Source organism: Osmia bicornis, chromosome 5 (assembly GCF_907164935.1).
Source record: "Osmia bicornis bicornis chromosome 5, iOsmBic2.1, whole genome shotgun sequence".
NCBI classification, from domain to species: domain Eukaryota; kingdom Metazoa; phylum Arthropoda; class Insecta; order Hymenoptera; family Megachilidae; genus Osmia; species Osmia bicornis.
In genome coordinates, this window is record NC_060220.1 from 4,342,434 (window position 1) to 4,368,245 (window position 25,812).

A 25,812-nucleotide genomic window follows, 5' to 3' on the forward strand; every position below is an offset into this window, starting at 1 on the left:
TTAAGTCTAATCAATATCGATTTATTGTCATGAAAAGATAAGAATTATATGTGTGTGTAAGTTATACAGAAATATAGTGTCCATACCTTAAAATTTAGCGTAGATACAAAATGGAGGTTCAGAAGTTAGTCTGCAAAATTAGAATACACACACCGATAATCGTTTTGATCTTTATAGAAGGGTTTTAAAATTATTGATTTTCTCTCTGAATAAAAATATCAGTGTTAATCGCAAGTTAAGAAATTTAAAAACTCTCCTTGGCCATATAATGATCGTTGTGTATGTCTTCTATTGTTCAAAAAAATTACAATTCTGTTTTAAACGAAAACGAAAGAAACGATCACAGATTCATCTCCCTATATGTAAATGTTACCGCGAGAAAAAGAAATGTAACGACAAAGTTAATATACGCCCTCTCTGCCAGAGACATGTTAGTTTAAAAAAATATCACTCATATTAATGGGTCTTCATTCTTCTACTTTTTCTTTCGATATAAGTGTCTACGTTCTACGGTGTCCTCTGAGCCGCAAAATTTTATTTTTTTCAATTTATTTGCTTCCATGAACAGCCTAGAAATAAAGCATTTGTGGCTTTGCTGTTTTATAGCGCGGTGATACTAAATACAAACACAATGAAACGCTTTTAATCTCTTAAATTCTTGTCCCATTTGGTCCTCTTCAATAAAGTGTATCTGGTTGTGAGCATAGTATCAAGGTTTATAAAAAAAAAAAAAAAATGTAAAACTTGAAGGGAAACGTTTGGGTTAGGATTCTTTTAGATTAAGGGAACCTATCGAATGTGTTCCGAAATTTTTTTGGGGGATGGAGGGCATTCTCTTTAAGTGGGTATTATGGGACATTCGTGCGTTGGATGGGAAATTAACAAGCACAATCACAAGCGCAACGACGGACGCGCTTCTCGCGGCGATGGGTGAACGCTTCTGGGATGGAACGCACTGAGCGTGGTTGTACATCTGTAAACAATTAAAAACAGCCTATATAATATTTAATTAAATACATGTAAACAAATCATTTTTGAATTAAACCGCTACCAGACCAGATTATTTTTACACTTAAGATAAAAATCTTTTCTGTGAAAACCTGAGCGTTTAATTTTACTTACAATGCGGACGACTTTCTTCTTCTTGTTCCTGTTGCGGTTGCTGTTGCGTTTGTTGTGGTTGGTGCTGTTGCTGTATCATCATGTGGGTTACGTGTTGTTGCTCCGGTTGTCGTTCTTGATCTTGTTCAGCCATTTGACTGTCGGAAACTTCGGCACGAGCTTCAACTGGTATTTCCAAGGATTCTACAGGTTTCAGTGACAGAGAAAATCTTGGTACCGGGAAAGCATTGCCTTCTACAACCTAAAAATCAGAGATGAAAAATAAATATAATTGAGAGGATATGTAGATGAAGAATGTGTGTTTAAAAAAATTTGGCAGCGGTGGGATTCGAACCCACGCCTCCGAAGAGACTGGTGCCTTAAACCAGCGCCTTAGACCGCTCGGCCACGCTACCTTCTGATGGCTTGGCAACATCAAGCGTTTCTCCAGGAAGTGAGTTGATGGGTATCCTATGAAGGGTGGAGTGCCACGCGTTATATAAAATATCTAATTGACTCTCTTCTACCCCCCCCCCCCCCCTGTGGATGGTGTATTTTGCACAAATATGCGAGTTTTTATCGGGTCTTTCTCGCTCGAAGTGTTCCAACTGTGCGTCCTAACCTCTGTCGCGTCCATTGCGACAAGGGCAAAGGACAAGAGCGTAAGCCCTACGGCTGTCCAAGATGGACAACCAAAACTTTAAAAGAAAAGCCGACTTGGCCGACCCGGATCTCGCGAAATTCACGAGAATTAAGAAGGCCTTCAAGGAATTTGACAAAGTTTCGAACTCATTTAGCCTCGAAAAGTTTTTCGAGAGAAGTAGAGGGGCCCCAACCTAATCTTTCAATAGCCCGGCCCTCTAGGCCAGCGTCGGCCAAACTAGATGCAACACTCTGTGTTAGAATGAAGAGATTACAAAGTATACGAAATCAATTAATATGCTTTTACCTGATGAATTATGTTACGAATTTCAGCTGGTACTGGGAAGTTTCTTTCCTCCTCGCTATCTTCTTCCTGTCCAGAGTAAGATTTAGCTTCCTGTTGTTCACTAGAAGCATCCGATCGCTGACGACTCTCTATGCTTCCATGTTCCAACAAGTTTCGGACTTCTATGGGAAGTGGAAGTCCAAGAGGGATGGGTTGTGCTCCTTCCGGGAACGGTTTGAATTCTTGAACGTTCTGAAAATTATTTAATACGTTTCTGTAAAGTTTACAAAGGAATTACAAAAAATTTACATCATCGAGCACAGTAGGCCTCTAAGAAAACTGGCCAGGTTTCCGACCTTCTCGATAGGCTTCCCTTTCCCCGAGCTCTCGTTCCTACCCATAGGGGTGAGGGCTACATATACATATACATATATGTAGATCTGTGGCTCCCTACCACTTACGTATGAATGTTTATGCGGAAAAATTTAAATTGATACGCATTCTTAGTTATATACTAAATTTCAGAATATTTCTAAATCACTTTTAATAATAATATCGTCAGAATTAGAATTTTAAGTTCCTTGCTTCCCCTCTAACTCCATTTTTCCTAAGGAAGCCTACTTTGCGCGATACTATATAATACACACAACAATATGTTTAAAATTAAATTCTTTTAATCGTATTCTATATAGCAATCAAAATAGATATTTTAAATAATAGAATTACCTCGCGGCGAGCACCTTCAGGTACTTGTACAGGGACGGGTCTCCCTTCGCCAGTGATATGTTGAATGATATTCTTGATCTCCACAGGCACTTGTTGGATGATTCTTCGAATTTCGAACGGAATTCCTTGGAAGGGAGAACGTTGTCTCTCGGTAACCTGAGCCGGTTGTGGTTCAGGCTGAGGCTGAGCTTGAGGTTGAGGTTGCATTTGAGGTTGTACTTGTGGTGGCACTTGAGGTGGTCGTTGTTCGGTTTGAGGAATCAGCATGTGAGGAATCACTCTTTGTTCGTGAATTTGAGCTTCCGCCTGCGGTGCTGGTGGAGGCATCATAGCTGGTCCTTGTTCTTGGTTGAATGCTCCAGGTGCTTGCTCGACTTGATGGTACATCATTGGTACTTGTTGCGGCTCCTGGGGCATTGGGGGTCGCATTCCTCTGATTGGATTCACTGGGTAGTGATGCAACTCAATGGGAATTCGACGTATCTCAACCTAAACAAATCACGATTGGTTCGAACATCGTAAAGATTATTTTGAAACGGAAACTAATTTTTCAAATGTAAAAGTTACTCACTTGTGGTCCTGGTGCAGAGTTCTGTGGCCCCATAGCAGGGTTCTGTGGTCCCATCATAGGATTCTGTGGTCCCATCATAGGATTCTGTGGTCCCATCATGGGAGCCTGTGGTCCTACACGCGGTGGTCTCATTTCCATGGTAACTTGAGGAAGGTTTCGTAATTCAGGTGGAAGAACACCGGGTGGAATGTGATTCAGTCCACGTGGGTCACTAAGAGGCAACTGTTGCATATCAGGAACTTGATATTGAGTGTGGATTTGATATTGATGGTAGCCTGGGTTTGGTTCCTGAGATTGAAGAGGTACTTGGACTGTTCCCAGAGGAATGATGATCGGAGTAAGCATTTCTTGCTCCTGTTGCCTGGAATTATGTTTTTCACTTTGATGATAATTCGAATGAATTATTATAACTTTTTGGACCTCTTCATCAAATGCATACATGAAATTTCTTTTTAATTGAAGCTAAAACATTTATTGTTGTTTTAATACGTACTCTTGATGAGGATTGCCAGATTCGCAGAGAATAGCAACGCGTTCTCCGCTCAGTCTCTGGTAACGAGAGTCTGTGTTGTTTTCCACGTTGTTGTTAGCACCGTCCATCACTTGATCGGCCCTTCGTCTTTCAACTACACAAGAAACTCTGCTTCGTGCCTCTTGAATCAGAGTCTAAAAAAGAAATAACGTCTTAATTTATTAAACGAAATTTTTAATACTACTTACATTTCATTCTATTCATTTATTTTTCATTTAAAAGAAAAATAGAAGAATATTTATAACTTGTCAATTTATAGAATACATTAATATTTATCAACTTACGCCCGCAATTTCGTCAAAATCGAATTGAAGGGGTAGCTTAATGTGAACAGGAGGAAACTCGTCGTCATCGTAGTCATCATCGTCGTCGTCATGATCACTGCTTTCACTATCTGACTTTGAATTATTTTCGTCTTCCTTTTGGAGTTTGATGTCCTTGGTATCTGGCATTACCTCCTTTTTAACTGGTGTTTGCGCAGCCAGACTTTGCTGTGCCTCTTTCAGTTCAGTGGTATCCTATGCAACAAAAAATTCCTTTTAAATATTTATAATCTATAATCTACAATTTATAATCTATCACCTATCTATGATTTATCACCTACATTTATAAAAACATCACAAGACATCTTTAAACGTACTTAAACTTCTACCATTGTACAATGGCACAAAGCAAAAAAATAATAATAACGAAAATAAAAAAGAAAGTTTCGAATTTCCTACAGAAATCTGATACGTTATTTTAAAGTTACCCAAGTACATAGAGAATTAAATAAAGTACTAGCAATGCGTGCTCGCTGAATGATTAGAATCTCGTTTTGAATGACGTTTAAAATATGACCCGGTTCGTATTAGATAAGATAAAAAATGGCAGGGTTCAGGTGAACCAGTCATAAAATACGATCTCTCCGACATTTCTATGTCGGATATCGTGGCAGTTAATCGAACGTGTCTCATCGTTGCTCGGGTTCGATTTCTATCTCTCTGTCTCAGTTTTACACCACGATAACACCAAGAGAGTTCACTTTCACTTGCGACCCGATGTCGCGACCAGGAAGAAGAGTTGCATCAACAGATGATTACCGCGGCGATATTTATCCAGCTTTCAAAGGCTTAAGGAATACTCGTGGCTTGTTTTCGCCATGGCTGCATCTCCTCCGGATCTTCTTCGATTTCTCTCGCTAGGAAGAGGTCATTCGTCAGATGGGATCTAAATCATCCCACTAGCTAGCTTTTAATTACATTTAATCACCGATACTGATAATGCTAATAATTACTGGTTGAAGCAATACAGCGATATGCTCCAATAAACAGAAGCTGTAAATGAGCCCATTAGCTTTAAAAATTCTTCATCATCTTTTATTGAGCGTTCCGTTAACTTCTGTTGATGCGAAACTCAATTTATAAAATTGGACGCCATTTTGCAATAAAGTGGGGCCCAAGACTGTATCCTCCTTTAAACCTCTCTTGATCCGGCATTAAATATTGCATTTTGCATAAGATGACATTTTTTTGTGCGCTAAATATATTAAATGGAAGGCTTATAATGGGCCCTCATGGAAAGAGAGCCCCAGAGCTGTAACCTCATTGGACCTCTCCTTAAACATACCTTTAGACCTTTCCTTAATCCAGTATTGAACATCTCATTAACCGCCTAATTAAGTATTATTATAAAAATTAAGAAAATAAATAATTCTACGCTTCAAAAGTATTTTACCCAAAATGGCGATTTTGTATTAACACTTTTATATCGCAAAATGGCGTCGTTTGGAGGTTGGATAGGTAGATTATGGTTTCGCGAGACGGTAAATGAGGAAACGATGCAAGATAAGTATTTGGCGGATGGCGATAGGAAGGAAGTTGGCGTTTAATACTTTCGAGAAACTAATTTGTGATCGGTCAGCAGGAAACCATTATAGTGCAAGAAACGTTAGTTGCATCAGGTTCTTTGCTAGCTGAGACGTTTCGACCGGTTCTATTTGCTGGCTCGAAAGAGAGGTTTCGCTTCACGTGAAGTGACAACTTTCTAGAATATCAGTGAACGCAATGAAAGGTAGCCGGAATGGCTTTAGCTACCGATCTGCTTCTGGTTTTCGCAATTCCAGATACACTGAAACAAACTTCGATCATTTCACCACTGGTCAGAAAGCAACCTTCATCGTCGGTTTGGCTTATGAGAAAGTTCTATGTTTTGTATTTACTAACATTCTTGCGTTTACATAGCAATGAAACGAAAGTACATACATATTTATTTTAGAGAATATTTCATCTTTGTATTTATTCAAGTTGTAAGGTGAATTTCAATTGCAAATAAGACGCCTTTGTGCAAAATGTGAATGTCACCATGTTTCATGTTAATCTTCATTGTACAATTCTTTTTTTAATTTTGGAAAAATCCAGGTTCAAATAAAAAAATGTCTTTTTATTTTAAAAATTTATGGATGCAATAGTAAAAAATTCCAACATTATGTAAAACATAATCACAAATGTTTAAAAGGACAAAAATTTCATAGCATATTGTTTTATTTCTGTATTATTTTATTTCAATGTTAAATTAAAAAATATGATCCTTTACTTAATGCAAATTACATTTGTTACGAAATGGAAATGTCTTCAATAATAAAAATATTAAAAATAAATAATACCAAACTTCAGTATACATGGCATTGAGCCTTCTAAAAATATAAGAATTTTCAGCGTAACTGCAAAATGTGTATTTAATTTATTGCATAAATCGTGTGATGTACACATCATATTATCTTTTTCAAAGATATTGCTACTGCGTCAGCGTTTAAGCTGATTATTGCCTCCATTTCGTAAAAGTTAAACAACGATTGTAATTTGTATATTCAGAGATCATTAAACTTGAACAAAAATTTGTATAGTATTATAATTGAGTAACAAGTACCAATATCATCACGGAATTTAAACAAATGTTTGATAAAACTCAAACGTTACGGAGTATCTTGTGCACAGTCTGGAGATATGACAACGCTATATGTGTAAAAATGAAATTCCAAATCTATACACACGTATAAGATTTACAATAATTTATTATTTATTAAATCAGAATATTTGAAAATATTATTTGCAAATTACTTATACTTCAAATTTTTCGTATTGCGTAGGTGAAATAAAATTTTAATATAAGGTGTAAATCATTGTTTAGTATAATTTATATGCAGGCGGTACCATAAAAGAATAAAAACTTTCCACTTGAAAAATTACTTAGGATGTAGAAACAATTTTGCGGCGCTTGAGCGACAACCTGCATAATCGTCAAGCTAGAACGAGAAGAAACAGGTGAAATTTCTTAATGCCTAAAGTATAAGTGCCTGTAAATTAACCACCATTTCTGTGTCACGATATTTTCTTGTCTCTTTGTAAAAAGAAAAAAAAAATAGATATGAGTTATGTAAGGAAACAACAGTAAAATTCTTCAAGTGTGAAGATTCTGTTTCATGAAAAACTACCGCTTTGGAACAGACAATAGCATGTGGTGGTTTACGTAATGACTATCAGTTTTGTAACGTGATTTCCAATTTCAATTATACTTCTTGAGTCGCGAAAGGATTTCAAACACTGAACATTCAGTTCCAATCTATGACTTGAAGAGTTGAAATTTGACTAAAATTATGATTCATAATAAGTATACAAATTAATTTATTGCCTTCAGTATTACACCTTCTTAAGTAATATTTTAAATTTGAATGTTTTCTCGCGATTTTGTGTATTTGAAAGATGGCGGGAGAATATAACAACAATAAATATTTCATTAATTGAAGTTACCATGACTTTTTAAAAATAAATCTCCAGTTAAAAAATGAAAAAAGTCCACAGAATTAATTTAAACACTTAATACATTTGATGTATCATTTATTCTATAGGGGTGCAGTGTTAACTCCTTTTAATTATTATTTAAAAATCTGGAATCTCGATTTTATAACTGCTTCGTGTCACCCAGAATTTCACTCAACGCTTTCTCAAAATACCTACAAGACACGTTAACATCTTACTTTCGAGTTATTCAGAGAACTTGGCCAAGTTACTGAAAGAGCCGGAAGGATTTCACGAGGAAAGGAAATCGGCGGATTTCGCGTTGCATGCAATACAGAATAAGGAATTAGTATTGCAATTTGCCGGAGAGACGAGCCTCACGACTAGTCGTTCCCACAGGCTTTCTTTAGAAATCCTGCCAACCCTTTCTGCTGGCTGCCTATCAATTAGCGAACCATTATGACGGATAATCATCGTCGTTAAACGACCCGCGCACTGTCAGCCTTATATTACAAGGATACATTGTGTTCTCAATGATGTTGAGTTGCACTTGCGTGCCTTCATCGCTGGCCAGATGGAAATCAACGGCATACTTTTCCTTCAAGAGCATCATACTTTCAATCCTACCAACTGGTTCTCCATATTTCAATGTCTTTATTTTGACACTGTTGCAGATAAGCGTTTTACGCCAGTGTAAAAGTAACACTTTCAACAGTAGATTTATCAGGTAGTCACAATAACTGCTTTCAGCTTTTTTAATTTTAAATTACAGAATTTAAGATCTTTTTGTTGAAATGTATGTCGACTATTGTATTATTTATTTTTAATTTGGAGGTAAGTTATCTGATGAAGTTATCCCCATTGTACCTTCTGTACTTTCTCAAATCTATTGTATTTTTTAGAATTTTGCCCCTCCTGTCTTGCCCTCTTATACACCATGGGGGTATCATAAGACATCATAAATCTAATATAATCGAAAGTAAATTAATTAAAGGAGATTTTAAATAGTATTAATATTATATTAATTGCACAAAGTACCAATTTTAGATTCTGTAAATTTGGATTGTATTAAAAATAAAAACAGTATTTAATAATATAATAGTCATATGTCATTTAATAATTGAAAAATCTCTATACAGATTTAGTAAATGTTATGACAAAAAACAATGCTTTATACATATATTGCAAAGTATTCCGAATATTTTCCTCTATTTCCCAATGAATTTTCGCAATAATAGTTACGATCATGAGAAATATCACTTTCTATATTACAAAATATTCTCTGCATTCATGTACATCTCTCAACAACACTTTAAAGAAATGATTACAATCATTGAAGACCACAGTCATTTTTTGATAGTTATGTTGTAATTAATAAGATGGTTGATTTACGATTCAATCACGTTAAAGAAAAGTGAAATTTAGAAGATACTCGTGAAGAACGAAGAAATTTTCTAACTACATTGAGCATCGCTGTAGCACGCGAACGCATCGTATAGAACGGATGAAAATCATTCTTGATAATTGATAAGGAGTGGCTTCTGTCGTCAAGGTAAATGTGGTATGTGAACAACGTCTCAGAAAGGAGCAGGTAACAATACAGTTAGTTTACGGAGAGAAAATCTTTTTAGAGAACGTTCACCTTACTGCTGGCTCGTGCAATGTGCAACCCACTTTCTGTTGTGCTACGAGTACCTTTCCATCGAGAGACGTAAAAATCCAGCGCAGCATCCTCATCATTTTATCAGCAACATGATCCTCAATCATTTTATCAGCAAATTAATTTTTTTCATGAATTTATGGTTCATCTATTCATCTTTATATCTTTATTTCAACTTTTTATAAGATATTTTCTCCAAAATCAACACCTGGCATGGTCGTAGTTATGTTAGTAAATAATAATTTTATATTAATTTGATGAATAAAGCAGACAGTCCTTGACAAATTTTAAGAAATATCCTGTGCCACACTCATTTATACATATTTTTTTTGTTTTGTTAAAATCATCAATTGAAAAAATTAAATAAATGCTTGAATTATTTTTTGCACCAATCTGTTTACTGATTAAAATATTTGTTTTAATCAATTTTGCATATCATAACAAAAGTATGAAATATCAATGACTAATCAGTAAATGAATATATTTTGTCAAAGTTATCATGACTGAGTTAAAGTACCACCAACTTATGATACTCGATTAATCCTGTTCTTAATTTTTAAGGTGCAGCAAATGTTTGCGAAAGAAGATGACAGTGTGCGTTTAATAAAAAGGACAGTTGAGAGTGAACCGTGAAAGAGAGAGCTTGAGAAAATTGGCTGGCGAAATGCGGTCACACGAATTGTGAAGAAGAAACCTCTGGAATATTCCACAGTTGCTTTTTATTTACCTTTTGAATAGATAAAATGCTTTAAAAATAAATTAAGTTTGTTTATAATAAAATATCCTATTTTGAAAATAATATATTTTCAATCTATGAAAAGTTAGATATTCAATATCGCCAATTGATTATTAGAATTTCATCCCAGATAATATCTTATTGCTTTCGATTATTAAATGATCATTAAACACGTAATAAACTGTATTTTTAAAAATGATCTTATAATATTGCGGCTAACCTCTTCTTCGTTAATTAGCACCGAAGCAGATGATCATAATCAACACTTATTATTGTTAGAAAGGTGAGTGCATGGCCTTTTCTAAGGAACTTTCACTTGTTAACAGTAAAAGAGAATAAGCCGCTAATGTTCGCAATGAGGTGTTTAACTTTCAACGTGTGATTGATTAATTAACAAATGCAAATCTTTCCCCTCTTGAATTACAGGTAAAGTAAAATGAGCATAAGAGATAGATTTATATTTGGATTAAGATTTTTCATTGTTTGCAAAAACTTTTGGTATTAATTTTCTTGTTATTCTGTCGACGTTTTTGTATGCGTTACACGCTCAAATAACGTGGATGTAATACAGTTTCCGGTTTACTTAAGGCAGCCAATAGAAAGTAAGATCGGCTTACGTGATTAGAATTTCAATTTAACAATGTACCTACACATATTTCTCTGATAATTCTAATAGGATGGTGAAAAATTGATAAATTAGTAATATGAAAAATTAAAATATCTTCCTATGAATCTGAATGTTTTTTCTAGAAGTCAACATTGTACACCGACCTGTTAATTCATTTTCTTTATTTTTAGGACTTGAATCGAAAGAACGATTACGTTTGTACTTTTTTGTAGACGATCCTTAAACTATATTTAAACGTATTTTAATTAGTCCAGTTCAATGGAATACATGCTACTTATGTATCCTAGATGGAAATTTTCTACAAAGTTTTATTTAAATCTGCAACGATCGTCGTCCTTGTCCTATAAGAACGTTCGAGCACGTCCTCGTTTGAATACGGCAATACCCGTACCTTTTATCTTGTGTTAGTAACAATCGCCTTCTTTTTCCATTAAAGAAAAATATTTTTGTGTTAGAAAAATTTTTAAATTACTTTGTAGATATGATACTACAGTAAAAATGGTAAAATTTCATCCTGTCCTATTAACATGGAATTAAGAATAACTTCCAAATCGACAAATAAATGGATTCTAATTTCATTGTTTAACAATCAGAATCGTCTTAATGTCCATACAACTTCCCATAGGTTTTTAAACCGAAACAGTGACACGATTCGTAGATGGAAAGAAGTAAAAAGGTGATTTCCTGTTTCACGTTAAGATCGTACGTCCATCGAGGAACGTAACCTGGATTACGTAAGTCACTGTTGCGGTTCTCCTTGAACGCAGTTCTCCAGGCACCGGTGCGCACCGTTTCTTGCGTTTCGTTCTACGGCTTTTATTCCTCGTCCACGGTACACGCTTCTTCTTCATCGCAACACGGCATTAACCATCCTTCTCTTCCTACTGATAAGTCTCAGGGTACCGTCTATACTTTGCATTCAAAGGAGTTCTCCTCGAAAGCCAACGGTTTACGAACGGGGAAAGCGTTCAGGTTGAATGCCGCTCGTCCTTCGAACGATTAATCGATACTAGCTGGAAATTGCCGAGGATACATCGAAACGCGCGATGCTGAATAATTGAATCTAAATGCGATCCATCGATTCTCACGGTGTTTCTCGTTTCTCAGCGATTAATTGCGTTCTAAGCTGATTGAATCTTACGTTTTATTTAATTCTGAATTACTAGAAATTACCACGTTGAAATGTTGATTTTTTTTTTTTAATTTAAGGGAAAATTATATTCCTAATTCTAATTATGAGCGAAGGTTTTCAAACTATCTTATACTGTTATATCTCCCTGTTATTGACAGTAATATATCATAATAACGAGAGAAACCGAGACCTACATACCTAATGTGTTTTATGAATCGCTATCTAACACTTGTTCCACCTTCTCTCGACATTCGTCGTCACAGTTTCTTTCAAACGAGATAAAATGACTCAAACACTGTACTTGTCCTCGTTCTAATAGCAATTAAACATCGATTAAAGACATCCGTCGAAAGCTATGATAGGTGGATGGAGATAGCAATTATAAATGTAACAGGGGGTAAGAGAAAAGAGGATGCTGGGTCATCCTTATCTTAAACTTAATCTTAACCCTTTCTAGGAAATTTTGTGTTTAATGACGAGTGTACTTCGAGAAAATAATTTGAATATACAAATTGTTAAAATATTTATTTTAAAAAGACTAGAATAACTCCAATTATTAAAATAATTGTCGCTATTATCGATGATCTTTTGTTATTCACTGTCCAACGGTTAAACATAAAACAAATTGCTCAAATTGTATATTGCACAAATTATCCACTTATCACACAGCTGCCTCTCACGTACCATAAGTGGTACGTGTACTTACCACTAGTTGAGAATCGCTGTCGAACATGATACTTTCTAGGATATTTTCACAACAATAAGGCTACTTTTATGCATTACGAAAGTAGAATCGAAAATTTGCGTGCTCTATTTTGATTCGCGATCCTTTCTATCAATCTGCCTCTTCTTTTGCTTGCAAAACTGCACACGAACGAGCTTCTTGCCTTGATTGTAATTCTACGCTTTCTAAGTTTCCGCCTTTTTATGAGTACTTAATTCACTCATTAACACTCCCCTTCAGCTATTATTTCCATACATACTGAAAGAGCGTGAAGAATCTAACGTATACTTTCATGTTTAACATAATCCCTTTAATTGCTCTTCTTCGAATATTTCAAAGCCTACCAATTTCATGAAATTAGTTAAATAACGAACTTAAACTTTCGTATAATTAATGTATAATATTTAAAGTTATTTTTAGTATAAATTTAAAATTGCAAAATAAACATAAAAAATAGAGAATTGCAAAATATACATATATTAAAGGTTGATTGATTACAGAAATTGATTCTGCTTTGTTAAAATCTTCAAAATTTCTACAAAATTGAATCTTTAAATTTTCTCTCTTGTTTTTTCAATAATTGCTCCTGTTTATTGAGTAGGGTGCAATTTATGGTCATAAAATTATAATAGAAAGTGTTCTAACATTTTCAAGTAGGAAACTTTCTCATGCTTAAGTAAAAAATATTACAATCTTTAAGGAATAGAAACCTTAATTACGATGAATATTCGATAACAACCAATTCGTGTAAAGCTGATTTATCCATAAAGCAAGTATTGCTTCACGAAATTGGCTTTGCGGCTTTACAAATGAAAAAGTTCACGATAAATCATCTTAGTAAATCTTAGTAGTTCGTTATTGCAAGTAATATTGAGGTAAATACCACACAGAAAGGCGTGATCATAGATCGAGCACGATCCTTTCTTTCCATCGAATGCCGTGAGAAACAATTCTTATTTCTTCTCTTATAACAAAAATACTTTCAGGATAAAATTAAAATTCATATTGATCTCTGAATTATTAGACTAGAAAATTGAATGAATGACCTTTAGGTATGTTTTGCTTCAAATTATTCTGTAACTTCTGGTGCAAAAAGATTGAAATGTTATTAGAAATATGACAAAAGATTATTGATTCTATTGGTTTTCATTTGGATTAATAATTGATGTTGTTTTATCTCAAGAAAAGTATTTCAATTACTATTACTATTTACAATACTTTTTGTTTTAAATGTATTTAGTAAAAGTCAGATTTGGTAAAGAGTTTTCATTTTAAGTAATTTCTTAATATAGTGTTATATTATTTTCACTTTATGCAAAATTAATCAATATAACTGTTGGAGGAGTGATATAAATTATGGAAGTATAGCTTGCGATTTTATCTGGAGCAATCTAAAGGAAATTATTTTTCTAAAGTTTGTTATGTCTTATTAAACACATTGAAAAACATGGTGATAGCAGTGGAAAAGCTATTCCACTTTCTCGCTTTGCTTTCACTTTCATTTTTGAACATACATCTACTTATGTTTCGTATCTGTTCTCAATCAAGAAAATGATACCTAAATCGATTACTTTCTAAAAAACATTTAAACAAAATTTTTAAATTCTCAGAAAATAACTTAAACTCACGAAATCAGATCTTAAACTTACTATTATTTTTTCTCTATTTGCATTAAAAATAGTACTACAACGTTACACCAAAAAGATTATTATTTTTGCAAAATTGTCGACTTATTAAATGTATAAATACGAACATTTGTGTAGACGAGTACACAATAAAAAGAAGCATGTGACACGTACATGCACTTAGATATCTTTGTATTGTTTGAATGATTACTTAAGAGCTTCTCGCCTTTTAAGAATTAACACTATTCAACCTTTTTCGACCGCAAGAGACAAATCAGTTTCTATGTTCAGCATGTCACCGCTAATCATATTAACACAATACCCGCTGCGTTTTACTTCCTTACTTTCCACCATAAACCTCAACGACTCCACTCGACTGGAAACAATATTCGAAAACCGATCGATCGGTTACAATCTATTAGCGATTGATCTTTTACATTCGATTAAAATCAAGGTGACCATTTAGAAATCTCGAAAGCTGGTACCGCTTTGAACGAGCGAAACAAGTTGCACCGAAGTAACTTGTCTTTTTGTTTAGAGACTTAACTGGGGAAATGCTTTTCTAAACTTGTACGTACCATACTTGTCTTTCCAGAAAGATTGAATTACAGTTTCAAAATAAAAAAATGTACTGGATATCTGAAGGTTTTCTAACCACACTTTGAAAGTGTATTCTATAGTTAGAAATGGAAAATAAAAAATGTTATAACAAGCTGTTCTAATAATAGTGATATAGCTTCTAAGAAAGGCTTTAAGTTCGCTTAGAAAAATAAATAAATTTCTTTTTATTTATTTGCAACTTTATTTTTATAAAAACCGAGTTCAAATTTTTCTTTTAAATATCTATAAAAAATAGATCTTTTTTATTGAACTTACCTGGATGAGAGCTTCCGGCTGCAGATGCTTCAAGAATTCACCTTGTTGATAGGAGGCTGAAGCTTGCTGTTGCTGTTGTTGTTGGAGCCTTAATTCTGCTTGCATAGCAGCAATTGATTCAGGAGTGCAGGATGCTCGAGCCTGAACCCAGGACGCTGCGAGGATGAAGCTTCCAAGGATTACGGACATGGTCACCAAGGTGACGGCCGCGATCCTTGTAATTTGAACTGCCGTGCTTTTTGGCCTCATGTATGCCTGAGGTAAATAAATAAACAAAATATTAATCAAATATTATCTCGGAAAGATCAAACGGGCGTAAAGCGCCTGGTGGGTGTAGTTGATAACCCACTCAGGTTAATTGTTTCGACCCAAGAGCAAAATTCCTTATGCCGACGAAAAGTTAAGTGTTGGGTTCCTCGTACCCGATTCAATGATTGGAAAAACCATGTAAAGGCAGTTTATCCTTGCCTGACATTATTGGGGGTGGTGGCTGCTAGGTACATTTTATTTATTTAAGATCTCCCGATATAAGCAGAAGCTTGGGAACGGCAGAGGGGGTGTCTAATCCCACTAGGCTCCAAATACACTACATTATTTGCTGTATTTACTCGTTCTCTATAATTATTGTATCTAATCAGTTTGCATAGATTAATCGTATGTAAACAGCATTAAGAATGAGAAAACGAAGAAAGTACTTTTACAAATGATAAAATTGAAATCCCATGAAATCCTGTTTCAAATAAGATAAAGAGTTTTACTTTATTATGGCCCATTATGATGAGAAATTTATGAACATGACAGAAACCAACAACAAGTTTTTTAACTTCTCAATTATCATAAATCTTAATTTTCCTTCCCATTTTGTGTGCAACATAAAAAACTTCACCTTGGATTTTAAAACTTGATGCGTATCTTCCAGCTTACTTTCTAAGAAAATACATCTGTGCATTAGTGTGGTTACACTGACATAGACATTTAAACGAAGACAGTAAATCCGGATTTCAGTCCCTCTTTCTTCTTTAGCTACTGAATCTACTACAACCAAGTTCGACAAAAAGATTCTCCTACTTCTATTCCATAACTGTTCCGGAGCGGACCCTGTGCTCGACGCAGAGTCGGAGTACAATTGTTTCCAGTTTTTCAAATTCTTCGTCTCGTTAGATGTATTATAGTTGTACAAAGTATCATTGTCTTTGTTCGTAAAATTACATTCATTTTTTTCGGTTTAATTGTGCAATAGATCACAATTTTGGCTAGAATGCGAAATAATATCATTTTAATGAATACCGGAACTAGTATATCTCTTATTATTAAATTCTAAATACTCGAGATTTTCAGTTGCTATTCTTGTCGTTTCTATTTTATGTTAATCAAACGTGATTGTATTGTCCATAGCAATCAGTCGTCACAGACAAAGAAAGGAATATTTCAACTTCCGTGATGATCTCACTATGCAGAAATAAACTCGTAGCATAAATTCAACTACATTCTAATTCAGGTTTTTTTAATTGATTCGTGCTCGACAGGCTTACCTCTCCTTTATTCCTTTATTCGATTTCTATTATCGTTTTGAAAAGTTTCTAGGTAAACCTACTGTGCTTTTGTATAAGGAATGTCGAGAATATTATTCATAACAATAGAAAAGTGCAATTTTGTAGATTGATTCTTTGTTTTACGTATATTCTACGTATATACACGTTTTGAATAATGAAATATAAATTATTTATGCAAGAAAAACATTGCTTTCAAATGTAGTATAGGTAATTCTTTATTGCACATGTTTCGTCTCTTTGAATATTTATATGTCTGTTTCACGCAATAAATTCCAGATATGTGAGGAAACTGTAATCATAAATCGATTTTAATGGATTGTAATCGCTCATCATTCAATTTGATGAAATGTTTTCCTTGTAGAATCCCTGTATTGAGAATTTATGTTACAAAATGTTATCTTGTTTTTATTAATCATCAAGTTTTCATATAATTTATATACCATATGAATTATATTCGTTGTACTGTATAATAAACGTTGTTCACGTTTCTGCAAACGAGACAGCTGCAGGTAGCAATGAAACACGTGTAAAAATCGTTTATAGGATAATGTAGTCGATTTGAAATGTGCATGCAGAATGCAATCACATGAATGCGTGGAACTTCATGCTGGCTAACCACCGAGTCGAGGTCTGTCGTTTCACGCTCTCCTTTCGCGTGCTTTCCTACCATTCCTATTTTACGGAATGAAGCTAATCACGGGAAAAAGTGAAAAATGCAATTGGATAACATTAGCGTTTCTCTAATACCTGTTTCTTGACTCATACAAACGTAACACAATGACCATTTGTTCCCATGCTTAGTAGCGCAACTAGAGGGGTCAGAAGGGTCAATTGACTCCCTATTAAGAAATTAAAGATCTTTCTTTTTCTTTAAACAAATATTGGAATATTTCTGCAAATTTCATGTAGGCAAAAATAAAAATGAAGAAAATTTGATTTAATAGTATAATAATGCTAATAAGGCATAAAGACTTTTTTTAAAATAAGTTAAACATACCTTGAGACCATATTTTTAAGGTAAACTACCGGAAAATACAAAAAAATTAAATTCTTTTTTTAAGATGTTAGGTATATTAGGAAGATCCGTTAACAATTCAGCATCACTATTTAGCAAAGAATCATAAAGATGACATCAATAACATCATAATTCTGTAACTGAATTATAATGATTTGTCTAAAACGATTTACATTACAAGATGAATCGTCAGTTGCTCGTTACGAGGCGGAAATGTGTCCAATAAAGTAACTCTGACGCTCAATAACTGTACCTTGACACTATTATTTCGTTTCAAACTCGTTCGGTTGCTTCAGAACCTTGAGACTCGTGAAAATTTGTAGCTCGTGAAAATGCATCCCTGATCTTGTTTCTACGCTTCAATGATCTTGATATAATCTGGTTCTGAATATCATTCAGGATTGATAATCATACAGGTATTATCGCGATGTAATTAATTAACCTCGAAAAGATGTTTTAGTTAATTACACATGTGTCAGATTTCATTAAATTAAATGAAGCCTGAATGAAGATATACTATATTATAATTAGTTAAAGATGTAATTAGCAAAAACATTGATAAGACAGGAAATTCTATAAGTTATAAAACTATACCGTTATGAAAAAAAAGGAAAAGAAAAATACAAAAGGACAGAAGATTCAAAGGCTACTTTTGGATGTATGATCATCATCATCATCATCATTTCAACATCATGGGATATATGAATAATTAAAAAGGATAATGTTAATGACAAGAAGACGTACAGTTCATTAGGGAAACTAGCGACAAGGAAAAATTGGCAGCAATAAACATGTGAATTTCAAAACTTTGGAATTCAAATTTTGGAACTTAATGCTTTGGCTTCTGAAACTTTGAATTTTGAATGAAATCTGTAAAATTGCATTCTGAAGCTTAAAAATTTGGATTGTGAAAATTAGAAATTTGAATTTATAAACCTTAAGGCTTGAAATCTCGAAATAGCATCCATACAAATGGAACAACTCCATTTACAGTAATTACACTTTCGAAAAAGTACCTTCCATCAGTGCCGTAAGAGACGAGTTAACATTTTCCTGTGGAAAGTATCCATCATTTCACGCATACCAGACGATTACATGCACGCCTTTAATTGGTAAATTAATTGAAAAGGGCAAACGCTTGTGACACAGACTGTACTTGTACATATTCGTAATGACCTCGATGTGGATGGACGACTCTAAGGTAAGAGGCCTCGAGGAGATAGTAGGCCATCCGAGGCTGTCTTTATGCTGCTCGATCTGCCAGACAAAAGTAAACAGGCACTGTTGCCAGGTACTTCGAAGGAAAGGATTATTATACATATATACTACGAGATAACATTTTTAAACCTGTCCTTTTTGATATAATCTGACTCGTTGTACTCCGTTAGCCTGACATTGCAGGTCAAAAGTCTTGAATCAGTCATTCTTGTCAATGATTTCGTAAATTCATATTTCAAATCTACAATCTTTGCAATTTCATTGTATTTAAAGTATTTGTGTTGCTTTGAAATGACTATCGGTATTTAAAGTTATACATGAACCATTCACAAGCTAAAGTGATGCACTCCAACCTTTTAAATTAAAAAAATTTTGATGCCAGAGCACTTGATTGATGTTTAATTTTTTATATTATATCAATTTCTCTAAATTTTGTTTTATGGAGTTAATTAATTTGATAAATAAGCTGCTCCTATTGAGTGTGTGTACAAGACTGTGCGTTTAGTTCGTGATAACCCCTATTGTAGCTAATTAAAATGAAGGAAGAGCGTTGCATGCGAGTGTCGTTCTTCCGCGATCCAAACGCTACGTGATTTAATGTGGATAAAAATTATGAATGCTAAGAAATCGCGTGACAATTATAATAATTATGTATTTGATACACCATAGTAACAACCACCTGTCAATTAGTTTTTGTAGAATCTTGGAAGCGAATTTAATAAGAGTCTAAATTACACAAAAATTAACAATGGTATTGTTAGTGTACCTATATGCATTTATAACACTTTACTACGTAATGTTGTCTGAGGACAGTAATTAAAATGGCGGAAGAGCGCTAGAAATAGCTTCTACGCTTCCGCGAAACGAGTGCTAAAGTTTATTTACACTTATATAACGTCTCGTGAATGGTAATTAACACTGTGCGAAGCTGAGAATAAACAATTGTCATGAACCGAGGAAATGCAAGATCAACTGCATACAACTAACTTTTCCAAACCACCATTTTTTTAGTTCGAATAATATAAGGCTAGCAATATTATATAGATAATACATGTATTTCGTTAAAAAATATTTTGCAGAAATAAGAAATATAGAATGTAAAATTAAATATTCAATAACACAGAACTGATAAAATAGGTGAATAGGTTAATAGGTGAAATAGATACATGAAATATTGCAACAAAATATTCAAGCGAATATTTAACAATATCCTAAAATTTCTATAGAAGCATTAATGAAAAGTGATTACATGTAAGGCAGGACCGAATTAAGATGTTTAGGGCCCCGATGCTATCAAATGATCAAGATAACGCAAAAATAAGATAAAATAACATTTAATCGTAAAAAGGGGGTAATAGTAAAAACATTTCATTTTATATTATTTGACATATTAAATAGAAGGATTATAACGGGGCCTCCTGCAAAGTGGGGCCCGGAACTGCAACCCCCATTAGATCTCCTCTTAATCCCGAGCTGCGTAAAAGATCATGTTATGTAATATTGCAGGAAATTCAAGTTACAATTACTTACTATTTGAATAATAGCAGGATAAAATGATTATGAAATGATTGCTATCTAGCGTGTGTGTAGACTTGTGCACACCGTGCATTAAAGTCTCCCGAACGGTATATTCTTCAGATGTTTAGTTGAAGTCGTATAAATCTTACAATTAGAAATTTCAAAATTTTCTATTTTTTAAGGTTTACATATTCTGGAGTATAAAATTTGGGGAGTTTCTTTGCAAATTTGTCAACATTAAATCTAACATTATATAAATAAAAGTACTGAATTTCGATTCCGTGAAAATTAAATAGTAATTTCTAGGAAAGCGTAATTGCCGAGATGCAATGGTGCCTCTGTCGATCGGCGATATGCAAAATTCAAACTTGTGAATTCTGTTCACTCTGAATAACACGATTCTGGTCACGCTTCGGTTGAAAAAGAAACGCATTTTAAATCGTTGCAAGTGAAATCTATCGGTCGTACAAATGTTTTCAGTAGTCGGTACCTACTTCACGTATTGTTACCATTGGTTGAAAAATATACTATTGCCAAAAAATATAACTATCCAAATTTTTATAATAAAATAAAAAGTGTACCCCCTTAATATAAATTAGATAATTTAATATGGTATTAAAGAAACCTCGAATTTTTTATTTCCAATAACCCAACTTTAAATGATAGTGATCATTGCAAAACGCTTTAAAAAAAAGAAGAACAGTTTGTCAAATTTCTACTAAATCTCCTATATTTTTCACTAATCCCGCATTAAAAAGTTACTACAAGTTTCTACAGATGTATATTTTCAAATGAAAAAACATGTATTAAAAACAGTTAACTGGTTGAAATATCCCGACCAAAGGATACATTTTTCTTGTTCTTTGTTTAATACATATTTGACAGCGTTTAATAAATATTCTTTACATTATGTCCAAAATACACACTGCTATCGTCAAAGGAACGTTTCTTCGAATTTAAAAACGGTAAATGTTAAATTTACATAGTTGACATGGAGCGATTTCTAATATGCGAACGGTCTTTGACTGTTCACGGTCCGTAGAAACTTTCTGCTTTTAATGAAACGAACGAATAAAAAAAAAAACGTGGCTGGCGTTGAAAATGAAACCGCGATGTGCATGATTTTCCAGAACGCGTCACATTACGCTTGCAAAATGTGAAAGTTCAATTCGTTGAAAAAGTAGAGTAAACTAAAGCGTTCAAATCATTTGTATTTTTATATCTTCCATCGAGTTCTGACATTATGATATTAAAATGCTTTCTCAATCAATATCAGTAATATTTAATTGCCTAAAATTTAGATAAATGTCTAAGATCATACAATTAAAAAAGAGAATTGTAAATATTATGATATAAAGTTATAAGGAATTAAAATAATTTACGTTTGATTTTTCGAAAACAAAAGTTATAGCCAGAGAAAGTATATAATTACTTAAACGACAAATTATTTCTCTTTACCAGCTGTTTTATATCGTAGAAAAATTGATCCTGTCATTGAAACAAGTTCCAAACTCGTTATTCTTATCTATTTATGGAGAATATCATGATCGCGGAAATTGCAAAATGTAAAACGCGACAGGTACCTTTCCCTGGAGTTGTCCGACTTCTTTCGTTTTTGTCCGCGAGTTTTAATCAATCAAGCAAATAACCTAGCGACCAGAGCTACGCGAACGTGATTTGCACAATTAAACTAAAACTTTCACGGAAGTGCATTTCGCACGGATTTCCGCGCTCTTTTATAAAAGACCCTCGAATAACGCTCTCGATTGGAAATGTTTCATAGGTAACACAATTTTATCATGCCGTAACATATTATTTCCGCTGCACTATGAAATATCTTGATCTACCGGTTTTATAGTGGTTTATAAAATATACTTGATAAGCAGAACCGATTATCCCTTACTTTATTAACCTTTTTATGATTGACACTCAATTTTCGTAATCCTTACAAGAAATTCACGAAGAATTGTCGATTGTAATCAAAGGAACTGTTATTGAATATTGCAAAACGAAGCAAAGTTAATAAATTATAATTTATTTTAAATTCTTTGGATTTTTCCATTATTTTTCTTTCCTTTTATAATTAAAATCTTCTTAACTCGTCTGCTACTAAAACATTTTTTATTTCAAAGGAAATTGTATAAATATACTTATTTTATTTACTTTTGGATACTGAATTGGATTATTTAATATAGAAATGTACAGGTACAATTTGTGTCAAAGATGATCGTAATCAAAGGGTTAAATTTCTTAATGTCATAATCATTATAAATAGTGAAATTGTCTTGGTACTGAAATTGTTGCTATCAGTAGAAGACTTGCGTGTCATATCTCAACCTGTTAACCATTGGAAAGTAAGTACATACATCAGAAGTGCACGCAACGAGTTAACTCGTCACGGAAGTTTAAATAATACACGTGTACTGAAACTTAATGTATCATTTGTTTGTTTTTTTTGTTATCGCGAGGGCATAGTATGTTCCAATATAAATGGACCGTTTATTTTAAAAGAGGTGTAAGTCTATAAATTGTGTATAAATAAAAAGATCATCTTAAAGTATATATCAATTTTTTCAAACTATGTAGGGAATAAGAACTTAACGAATACTAATTTTAAAAACAACAAATATCCACATTTAACGACTCCCTTTATTCTTTGTTCCCTTTATTTAAAAATATCTGCTTTCGAATTTACCGTTGTCACAATCATATGAGATAAACACTATAGAATTTCACAGTTGTTGTTAACTCCAATTTGCAAGTTAAATAAGCTCTCTGGTTAACAGGTTAAACATAATGTCACGAACTATCATTTTATCTGATGTCCTCGGGAACATCTTTGCAGCTCTATCACAATGATTCTTCTACATTGATCGACCTCGTTTTGTAAAATGCACTTGTTGCTATTCACAGAGGGTCTTTAATTGAACCCACACATTCTTTTATATTATCAAACTATGATCACAATCTTTTACACACCCTTTATATTCTATTTTAAAAAAAAACCGTATAAGAAAATTAATATTTCAATATATCAATTAATTAATATTAATATTAATAATTTATTTATTTAAATTATACGGGACGAACCTTTTTGTGGTACATGAAACATATTAAATTGTATAAATGTTAACCACAAGTGCATACGCAAGGACCAAAGGACTGATAGTGAGTGGAAAAGTTTGTAATAAGAAGACACACAAACAGTTCACAGCAAGAGAAGAAGCTATACACGCAAGTGTACCTAAACAAGCAGTAGTAGCAGAGATGCTAGAGTATGTGTGCCATGCGCCGCATTTGTGTTGATAAACAGTGCTTAGGTATTAGCATTATTATGACTGGAGTAATATTAATATTTAATATTTGTATTAATATCCTAGACTTGTACAAAATTATAGACAATATTAATTGGATAAATAATTATCATCCTAATAATATATTTAATTTAATTTAATTTGTTCAATAATATGGTGTATACTAATAACCTACATATAAGATTAATCCAATCTCAAAAATTAAACTTGGAAACAAGAATAAACATTAAGATCCTATTCAGATTTTTGTGTTTGCTCATTTTATTCTGCTAATTGTGGTTTGCACTGCGGTAAACGTATCAACCGCGAGCTCATGGCAGACTATCAGAATTCAATCTATAAAGCAATGGCATCAAGATTTTCATTATATAACACAGCAAGTGTGCTATGTAAATACAAGAAAAAATGGAAATTGCTAGTTATGCGTAATTCCAGAATCCCGTATGTATTTTTTTTGTTGAAATTTTCTCACTAGTTAGCTTAATTTTGTATTTATCAGCTTTGTAAAATTCATTTCGTTGAAAATGGCTCAATATTTTTTCTAGTGTAATAAAATGATATATTCCAATAAAAGAATGAATTATACTGTTGATAATTAATCATTCTGATCGTTGTACTGCGGTAATGTACCGTTGTTATCGATGCTTAAACAGTACCACGTTTCGGAGTCACGCACCATGTCGAATTGTTTTTAAACTGTAAACGCTATTTGGCACGTTATCAGGAAAAACAACCTGATATCCTTCGTATTAGTTTAAACACGTCACATATTCATTGCAAAATTGCAAAACACTCTTAACTTGTGTGTAAAAATCCAGGAAACTGAAATTATTTGAATACTGCAGTTTTTCTTATTTAAATAATTAAAACTTATTGTTATAAACAACATTTTGCCATTTATTGCAATAACTGGTGTTAAAATTTTACTAAAAATTTATAAAAAGGTACTCAACTCCACCAGCAGAAATTGCACTTCATTAATTAAGGATTAATCCAAATACAACACTCAAAATTATTTAGTTTCTTCAAAAATAGATAAAAATTTATGTAAAACTTGACAGAAATCTATGCAAAGATTAGAAAATTTACCTATCATAACTTCAACATCTGTGTAATAAAAATTGCATTTAACTAATTAACTCTTGAACAGCGGAGCCTGGGTTAATCGTGACCCAAATTTACAGAATATTATCTAAAGTTAATTGTATAATTTTTAAACGAAAAAGTTTCATATTTTCGAAGAATAATGATAGAGAAATAATGATGATAATAGAAAATACAATTAGGGCTCTCTCCATGGTCCATCGTCGCGTCCGAGAGTTAAAAGTCAAACCAACTATCTTAACAATACCCAAAATGACATAATTCCCTAAAAAATCTATAAACCGAACAAACAGTTCTAAATAAATACCAAATCGATCGCAAAACAATTGACTGAATGCCTAAACCTGCTTAGAAACCTCAACATTTTTTGCTCATCAATGACCGGAATCTTTCTGCCAGATTGGCTTTCACGAAAATAGTCATTCAGACGATCTCTTTGTCCAGGTAACGGGAATATGTATCTCGGCCAGATTCGAATGCTTACCGGCGGTGGTTCGGCGGAGGAGTAGACCTCGCTGGGTGCGTAATTGCTATGAGGCGGATGAGGCATCTTCTCCGAGACAACGGCCACGGTAGCCAAAGAATCCGGTTGATCCTTTTCCATCTTCTCTGATACCTGTTTCGAGCACTGACTGACTACAACCGACTGTTTGATGACGAAAAAATCCTGTTTCTCTCGATCGACGGGTACACTTGATGTCGATCGCTCGGCGAATCGACGAGCAGTGAGTGCCCGGCACCGTCTGACACCGCTAGCTTACCGTTACCCCCACCAGCTGCGAAGCTAGTGAACCTTCTGGTACACCTTTCTGATGGGTATGTCTTCTGGTACCAAGGTGTACCTCACCGTGTTCTTGTTGTCGGACTTTCTAAACAACGACCACGTCCTGTGCTTGTGTGTCCGTGGGCGAGACCGAAATCTATACACGTGAATCCCATCGGCTCGTGTGGGGATTCGACGCTCAAACACGAGTTTTGCAATGTTTTTCTCCTTCCCCACCTTCTCCTCTGTATTCCATTTTTCCCCTTCTTTGGGAAAATTGCATCAACGAACGAGCCCTGCAACGAAGACGAA

The 25,812-nt window shown here is 33.7% G+C and overlaps 1 protein-coding gene and 1 non-coding gene across 2 annotated transcripts; both read right to left on the reverse strand.

The window, feature by feature from the left end:
- Nucleotides 1-25,617, reverse strand: LOC114880320 (putative uncharacterized protein DDB_G0271606). The gene is made up of 9 exons (XM_029196208.2): nt 25,222-25,617; nt 15,016-15,270; nt 4,143-4,376; nt 3,820-3,992; nt 3,327-3,687; nt 2,756-3,244; nt 2,051-2,281; nt 1,123-1,363; nt 1-973 (listed from the first exon to the last, which is right to left on the reverse strand). Exons 1-9 carry the CDS (start codon nt 25,339-25,341, stop codon nt 879-881), a joined length of 2,199 nt encoding a protein of 732 aa, XP_029052041.1. The 5' UTR covers nt 25,342-25,617; the 3' UTR covers nt 1-878.
- Trnal-aag lies at nt 1,436-1,517 on the reverse strand. Its single transcript has one exon. It is a non-coding gene; the product is annotated as a tRNA-Leu (tRNA).
- Nucleotides 25,618-25,812: the final 195 nt, after the last annotated feature.

What these genes read in the sequence shown, in the direction of transcription:
- LOC114880320 (XM_029196208.2), bottom strand. Translation starts at nt 25,341, where the DNA reads ATGGAAAAGGATCAACCGGATTCTTTGGCTACCGTGGCCGTTGTCTCG. An exon ending in CCTCCGCCGAACCACCGCCG is followed by an intron (nt 15,271 to 25,221) that starts GTAAGCATTCGA and finishes TATTTACCTCAG; the next exon opens with GCATACATGAGGCCAAAAAG. An exon ending in AGAAGAAAGTCGTCCGCATT is followed by an intron (nt 974 to 1,122) that starts GTAAGTAAAATT and finishes AATTGTTTACAG; the next exon opens with ATGTACAACCACGCTCAGTG.